This window comes from Gossypium raimondii, chromosome 3 (genome assembly GCF_025698545.1).
Source record: "Gossypium raimondii isolate GPD5lz chromosome 3, ASM2569854v1, whole genome shotgun sequence".
NCBI lineage: Eukaryota > Viridiplantae > Streptophyta > Magnoliopsida > Malvales > Malvaceae > Gossypium > Gossypium raimondii.
In genome coordinates this window covers 32,083,430-32,091,941 of record NC_068567.1, presented here as the reverse complement: position 1 = coordinate 32,091,941, position 8,512 = coordinate 32,083,430, and the positions used below count along the sequence as shown (strand labels likewise).

Below are 8,512 nucleotides of genomic sequence, written 5' to 3'. Positions count from 1 at the left end.
TCAAGCAATAGTAGGTGAATATGATTAATAAAAGTATGGTAACAGAACTGTTATAAAGTAGTGCCAGCAGAGCATGTATTTTTCCTAACATATACCAACACTAGTCGTCTCATTTGTTGAATATAGAGGGAAGCAAGCGTAGGGTTGGTGTGTGTTTCTAGGGTAAGGCTGATGCTCAGACATGCCAAGGATCAACAAGTGTTATAATGTAGTCTTTGAATGTCAGTCCAACTATAACGGCTGTGTTGAGCAGAAGAAAGTTGGTTCATTCTTCAGCAGATTCAAGTGGTCAAAGAAGGCTTGTTAATCTTGCTAGACTATACGACACTAGTCTAGGGAGAATTTTAAGCAAACATGGTCAAATGAAGTTGTAGTCTTCGTACCATATAACAAATAATAAAAAGAGAAGGGTAACTGACGGCTTCAAACCCAATGTTCTTCTCAAAAGAAAATGTTATATCCATCTAATGCAGGACACATGAAGGATGACTAAAAGAACTACAAAACCATACCTACCAGAGCTAAGGTAGGCCATGGTCATCCATATGATAAAAGATGAGCAATGGAGACCATCCACACACAATCACCAACCGACTTACTACTTACCCATCTTCAATTCATCCTTGGTTTCTTCTTGCCTCATTCTACACCTTGCACAAAAGGAAATGATCTTGTATCAAAGCATTTCAAAATTATCAACATTTATATCCTATTGGTTTCAAATATATATACATTTGTTTGGACAAATATTATCTCACCCGATCTTAAAAGAGCTTTTCAACTTCAGGCCAAAGTAAATTAACACATACCCTTCGGGTATATTGAAAGTAAATTAAATAAAAAACACAAACACACAAATTTAATAAAATGTAATCATGACAATCTTTTAATCTTATTTGGAGAATTAAAACTTAGCTATCAGTGTATCACTACTAAAATTTTTATTTTGTGAACTAAAAATTAGGGAATCATTCGTATTTATTTTATCACAATTAAATTTTCCTATCAATGTAATTATGTAACATTAGAAGTTAATATCTAGAAAAGAACATGAGAGAAATACTAATAAGCAGCCACAAGAATGCATATAATCATATTATTTATCCACCAAAGAAAAAAATATAACCATATTATAAGAAATCTTAATTTGAGTTGTTCTACAGTTTATGGTGTGTTGTTAGCATGCTGCTACAATAATAATTAATCCCATTTCTTGACATTTTTTGTTCTGCTAAATATAGCCTTGTGTTACGGGCTGCGGATCAAAATCCGTAACCATTGTGCACAGATTGTCTCATAAAGGTCAACTTATTAAATGTGGCTCTTTTGACCCACATGAATTGGTCTGATTCGTGAAACTTATGGAGAAACCCATCTACTTGAAACTTTGGTGGCCCAATGAAACACTCTAGTAAAACTAGAGCTACTAAGGTAAATAGTGCAAATCCTAAAAGGATAAGATTGTATAGAGTTTAAATCTCTCAGTACTCTCAATTGTAGATGGGCACAAATCTCAACTGTCAATGTAACTCAATCTATAAATAGAGGTCTTCCACATCATTTATATTCACTTAGTTGTAATCCTTCATAGTAATTGAATACTATTGAGAGTATTTACTCAAACACTTGATGTGTGCTATTTTTTTTTGTGGGTTTTTGTTCGTTAGTAGCTTCTTTTGTCTTTCAAGTTTGCTACGGCCTTGCTTCATTGCCTTAAAGAATTTCTACGCTGATTTAAGCAAGATTTGAACCCAATGAATCTCCTAAGGTCACGTGGTTTGCCAAACTAAAATTTTAGCCCTGTGACAGTTAGTATTTGAGCCAGTGTTGTACCAATTGAGATGACGAAAAGAGGAGATGAACAGAATGTACCAATGGAGACCCATGGGAGGTCTAGGAAAAATAGCAGATCAAGGGATATGATGTCCGTTTTGGAAGGTCGGGTGACCAATCTCAAGGAATCTATGGGAGGTGTAAAAGAAACACTCAAGATAGTTGAGGGATGCACAAATGAGTTAGATTCAATGAGAGTGCAGCCCAAGTACTGTATTGTAGAGGCTCTTACTGCCAATCGAGATGTGCTGAAAGAGGCCCTCAATGCCGCCATGGGTGAATAGACCGAGAAGTTGACTAAGAGGAATAATGTTCTTGTAGCTTCGATTGTGGCTTTGAATGAGGAAACTAAGGCTATGATGGTAAAGATTAAAGAGCTCGAGAGAGAGCTTACTATATGCAGAGCTATTGTGGGAAAACGGATGTTGGCTTCAATTTCTGAGCAATGTAAAATGGATGTCCCTAAGCCTAAAAAGTTCGAGGGGACGAGGTCCGCAAAAGATGTGTACAATTTTCTCTAGGGATGGAACAGTACTTCTGTGTAATAAGCATCGAGGATGATGTCACTAAGGTAAACACTACTACAATTTATTTTACTAATGTCGCTATTTTATAGTGGTGTCGTAGGTCCGTAGATGAAAGGTAAAGTGGTACCGCAATTAGGACTTGGGAGGAGTTCCAGAAAGAAATGAAGAAAAGTTTTACCCACAGTATACTCAGGAGACTCGGGTAAGTTGTGACGACTTACGCAACAAGATAGTGTTCTGGAGGATGACAGAAACTTCAATGAATTGATACTTCAAATCTCTAACCTGAGTGAGAAAGAAGCTTTCTACTGGTTCAAAGATGGGTTGAAACCTTGAGCAAAACAAGAGTTGCATCGACAAGGTATCACTGAGCTTATTGTAGTCATGGTTAAGGTGGAATCCTTTATCGAGCTTGGTCCTAGTAAATACAAGTTCAAATCTTCCAAGCCTAAAAGAATGGGCAATGGTGGGGGAGGCTATGAGAAATATAGAAATGGCAACGGTAAAAATGGTGGTAATAAGAGACCGCATAATGGGAAATTGAAGCCCAACAACAAACCGAATAGGCTAGTGAAATGATTCCTTTATGGTGGTTCGCATATGGTGAGGGACTATACAAAGAAATCTATGTTGTCTACCATCAAAGTGGACGATGAGCCAGATAGAACATCAATGAGACTTGGTTCGATTGTGCATTCTGTCGAAGCTAAGAGAGTCAGAGAGAATGAGAAGAAGCCGTGAAGCGCTTATGTTGTAGTTCGCATAAGATGCAGGACTGTCCAGATCGATCCAAGATGTTCGAGATCAGTAAAGAAAATAAAGCAAAGCCTGTTGAGAGTGAGGCTTTAAAACTTGAGTCAATGATACTCAATTTTATAAAGACAAAGAGGAATTGCAAACAGAAAGGGTTGATGTATGTGGACATCAACATTGCAGGTTAGAGGAAGAGTGTTCTTATTTATATGGGGGCATCAAACTTATTTATATCATAGAAAGCCGTGAGTAAACTTGGTCTCTCAGTTAGTTAATTAACTAAGAATATCAAGAATGTTAATTCCAAATAAGGTCTACCTGTGAGAGTAGCATAAGGAGTTGAGGTGCAGATTGATCAATGGAAAGATAGGAAGACTTTGAGGTAGTTTACTTAGATGACTTTGACTTCGTGCTTGGCCTGAATTTTATTGACAAGATTTATACTTTGTTGATTCCTTTTGTCGACTGCATTTGCATCTTGGGTACTCGACAACAACAATGCATTGTGCCGATAAGTTGAGACACAAAGGGTGGAACCAAGGTACTTTCGGCAATCAAGCTAGCCAAAGATGTTCTATGTGGTAGGGATATTGACTTGGTAGATTAGAGTGCTATAAAGACCCCCTTGGAAATGCTAGAAGGGCAAAATACTGTTATGAAGCCTGTTGAGTTATCAGTGGGGCTACCACCTATGAGAAATGTGTGTTGTGCATTATACTTAAGGGAAAAGTGGTGATATAAATTGGACAGTGGGACATAGTAAATGCTACAATCGAGGTACATCTTAAACACAGATCTAGTGTTTTGCATTATGACTTATTGTTGGCTTGGCAAAGACACATGGGCCCTTTCAAAGTTTTAAAATAGGTAAGCCGATGGGCTTACAAACCAAAGTTAACAGCAAGGCTCAAAATGAACCCGGTGTTCAATATAGGCATGCCTAAGCCTATTTTTATGGATCAAAAAGATCCCGATCGAGGCAAGTCACAATGGGGGCAAATAAGAGCAGTGACCTCTTACAATCAAGATGTACAAGAGATAAATACAATGCAAGTTAGGTGACGACGGAGACATAAGCCTAGGCAAACAATCCGAGAGGCGAAACTACCCGACAGAGAGAGTAGTTAAGAACTAACCGAGGCATCAAGACCATTCCAAGATGAGTCAAACCAGTGCCATTCCAAGGAAGCAATGAGAGCATCGCAAGAATAAGTGAGGGAAAATGTCACGGGCCACGGATCAAAGTCATTACCATTGCACATAGAATGTTCCATAGAGGTAAACTTATTAAATGAGACTTATTTGACCCACATGAATTGGCCTGATTCGTGGAACCCCTAGAGAAATCATCTACTTGAAACCTTAGTGTCCCAGTGAAACACTTCAGTAAAACTAGAGTTATCAAAGTAAATAATTAAATTCTAAAAGGGTAAAATTGTATAGAGTTTAAATCTCTTAGAACTCTCAATTGTAGATAGGCACAAATTTCAACTGTTGATGTAACTCAATTTGTACCGTTGGTTTTGGAGGAGCTCAACTATAAATAGAAGTCTTCCCCCTCATTTGTATTCACTTAGTTGTAATCCTTTTTAGTAATTGAATACTATTGATAGCATTTACTCAAACACTTTGTGTACGATATTTTTCTTGCGGTTTTTTGTTTGTTAGTAACTTCTTTTATCTTTTGAGTTTATTTCCACTTTGCTTCGATGCCTTAAAGAATTTCTGTGAGAATTCAATTTTCGAGAGGAAGCTAACTTATACAAGATTTGAACTTAAGAAATCATCTAAGACCGCGCGGTTTACTAAACTAAAATTCTAACCCCGTAACACTTGGACATGTTTAAATAGTTGCGTATAAAGATATTCAAAACGTAAAAATGAAGTCTTTAATGAAAAAGGGACAAAGGTTAGGTTAATAATGTACATGTGTTGAAAGAAAAGGAAAAAGAGAATGAGCAAGTTGGATATGATTTTCAATCTATTAAAATGTTCGAGGTAGACAGAGTTGGTGAAAGAAATAGAAATATCTTGAATTACTAACTATAATTTATACTTTTATGTAATGTTTTGGTAGGGTTGGCATTGTCAAATGCTACCTTACTTTCGTTCTTCATTTTTCTTGAACAACCGTGTTCAATGTATATCCAAATAGGAGTATAGGGATATGATGCTCTAAAATGCCTTCTAAATACATTAAAAATTACATAAGCCCAGATCAACAATATTCTTGTGTCCAAGCAACATAGGTCATATGTTATATTTCTTCCACTCTTCATTTTTCTTGAAACACTCGTTTTTGACATATACCTAGATACGAGTATAAGAATATAATCCTTCAAAAGCCCTCTAAATATATGAAAATATAGGGAAAAAAAACTAAATAAATAGGTGTCAACTATATACTCGTGTCAGAGGAACATAGGTCACAAGCATGGTTAAAGAACTATACCGGTCCAATTAGAACCAAAGGCCAATTTAGTCCAAAGGTGATGCATAGAACCAGAAATTAGCTGAACAAGTAAAAATGGGTTACCACTGCACCCAGTAATCGTTAGTTAGATTTGAACGTTTAAACACTTGCTTTATATCAGAACTGTACTAAAGCCAAATACGTACCTTTATATTTATTTACTATATTTCTCTTATTTAACATTAATATATTTATATTAATATTTAAATCCTTTTTAATTAAAATGGTCAATCAAACTGCTTAGACAGGTGAGCAGTAAGCCAGTTGGACCCCTGTCTGGTTATTTCATCCTTGGTCTTCTAGGTAGTAGGTGCACCGCATTGGACAAGTACGATGCGTTCATCAACATATGTTTGATATTTTAGTTTTAATGTCCATTCAGTGATGGATTATATAGCATAACATTGTAGCAAAATAGATTTAATAAGATTGTATAACAGCCCAATATCAACCATTTGCAAAAAGATTAGATTTAGTCTCACCAGTTTAGCCCTTCGGGTGGCTAACTCCGACTGTAAAAAGGAAATTCAAAGAGAAAAATGGCTTTGAACCATAACGGTAGGTTCCCATATACTGATTGTGGCAGTGGAATGAGAGGGCTGAAATCAGAAAAATGCTAGACTCAGTAACTTCCTTCCTAAGTTCATAGTTGAAGAGATTAAATAGGAGAAAGATGACAAACCTAGTTGTTTCCTTGTAAATCCTATATGCAGCAACATTCCCGAATTTCTTGTCTGCAGACTCCTGTGTCCGATACATGTAATATAACATCAGTTAAGCAGATTGCAAAATTGTGGCAAAATATTACAATATAAAAAAATGAAGGTAGGAAAACAAACCTCGAGCAATGGTAGGCCACTAACAAAAAGAAGCAGCAATGTCAGAAAGATTGGCCCAAGAATCACCAGCCATTCAGCACCTTCAAGTATAGGAGTAGAGGCAACGAAAATTCCCCACCAAAGAAAAATCTAGCCAATATTTGTTAAGAATCATTTGGAGGAATTATTTATCAAAGGAAGGGATCTTAGAATAAATCAAGCACTAGTAGTAGCTAGAGTCATCTAGGGAAGCAAAGCAACCAGATGCATAACTGGTGACACTGGGAAATCATGATGCTCACCTCACCAAAATAGTTTGGATGGCGAGAGTATTTCCATACTCCAACATTGCACCACTTTCCTCTGTTTTCAGGGGAATTTTTGAAAGAAAGCTTTTGCTGGTCAGCTGCAGCTTCAAAAGAGATACCCACTGACCACATAATCCACCCTATGATGTCTTCAGCCTGAACCGATGGATCTCTATCACTAGCATTAACCACGGTTACAGGTAAAGTCACGGTCCAGACCCAGACAGCCTGCAATGCATGTAAAGATTGTGGTGCAGTAAAGTTTATTAGATGTCACACTGATAAACAGCAAAGAAATGGGTGTGATCAGACAGATAAGAAGACCTGAAATATCCAGAAAACTGTTAATTTCCCCAAATTACTGCGCATCTCATCAAAACGTCGATCCTCGCCCCATTGCAAAATTCTGAACGCATTTCACATGATATTGGTAATCTTTCAATTAAATCATCGAATATATATAAACAAAAAAAAGGGGAAAAAATAGTTAATAAAATTTCATACTATTATACCTCATCAATAGAAAAATTGCCAACCGTAGCCCCCATATTACTACAAGCGAAGTCAATACTACCTGGAAAGCAGAGTTGCAAAATCACTACATACAAACAGGAGGTGCAAGAACAGTATAAATGAGCTTTAAGGACCCTCTAAAATGAGTCGACACCTAACAGATGAAGAACAGTTTAAACCAGTGATGTTTGAAGCAAACTTTTACGCAGTCAATCCAAATTACCTGACGAAAATGCCATGATCCTTTAATTATCAGAGTCAACACAGCAATTATAACAAAATTCGTGCTTCCTGAGCCAAAGAAAACAAAGACGATATCATTTAGAAACCAATGAATTCACATTTGAAGAATTGTATGAATTGTTATATGGGTCTTTACCTTTCCTATGCTCTAATAAAGGTTCAAAAGAACAATTAAAGAAGCTAAATTTATGGATGAGGTACCTGCAAAGTCAGTGACTTTATCGAACTTGAGAAGAGCGGTGATTATAAAGAAAAATATTTGATATCCCAACTGCACAAGCAAAACCCAAAATAAATCAAACATCAATTATTTTGGAGGGAGAGAGGGAGAAAATAAAAACATACAGTTACAATGGCAGTTAGAGCTAAGAAATGGGAATCTAAAACAGTTGCCATTTTGTTTGAATGGAAATCCTGTTTGCTTATTCTTCTTCCAGTTTCTTTTGCTTCTGATTAAAGCATAGGCTTAAGAAAGGGGTGTGGTAACGGGCAATGGAGGAAGATCAAACAAAAATAATTAAAATAATAAATTTAGGAATATCAACCATAAATAAATAAACCATATAAATTCTATTAATTCTCCTCAAACAAATAATGCTCGATAAATTGAATGATAAAAATAAATCCCCACATCTCGTTAAACAAAAGTAATATTGCATAAAAGAATAAATCATGAAGAGACATTTATATATAGGTTAAAAAGTAAATTTAAACTAAATTTAATAAAACCTAATTAATATATAATAAAAATTAAGTCTTAAAATTCGATCTCAATATAATTTAAACTCGATTTAAAGTCCAAACTCATCATTTCCTTAATAATCCTGTCTAAAAGTTTTGATTCGCATAGTTTCACTAAAATGATTATAATTTAAGTCCCAAACTCAAAATTAAATGATTCAAAATACATTTCAAAATTAAAAAATAGATCTTTAAATGCTATAAAAATATATCAATTCAGAAATAATTAAATCTCAACTAAATCGAATAATTTTCAAACTTAAAAATTAATAGCTTTCATAAATAAAATTTAATATATTTCAC

General features: G+C 35.5%; 1 protein-coding gene across 2 annotated transcripts; it reads right to left on the bottom strand.

Moving 5' to 3' along the window:
* Nucleotides 1-358: 358 nt before the first annotated feature.
* LOC105794077 (hypothetical protein) lies at nucleotides 359-8,103 on the bottom strand. Of its 2 annotated transcripts, none has more exons than XM_012623069.2 (10): nucleotides 7,814-8,103; nucleotides 7,670-7,739; nucleotides 7,449-7,516; nucleotides 7,225-7,286; nucleotides 7,037-7,118; nucleotides 6,707-6,940; nucleotides 6,426-6,554; nucleotides 6,269-6,330; nucleotides 6,069-6,185; nucleotides 359-650 (listed from the first exon to the last, which is right to left on the bottom strand). In XM_012623069.2, exons 1-9 carry the CDS (start codon nucleotides 7,862-7,864, stop codon nucleotides 6,089-6,091), a joined length of 855 nt encoding a protein of 284 aa, XP_012478523.1. In that variant the 5' UTR covers nucleotides 7,865-8,103; the 3' UTR covers nucleotides 359-650; nucleotides 6,069-6,088. The 2 variants fall into 2 exon arrangements, with proteins under 2 accessions (XP_012478523.1, XP_012478522.1); XM_012623068.2 differs by having other exon boundaries at nucleotides 359-644; nucleotides 7,814-8,102.
* Nucleotides 8,104-8,512: the final 409 nt, after the last annotated feature.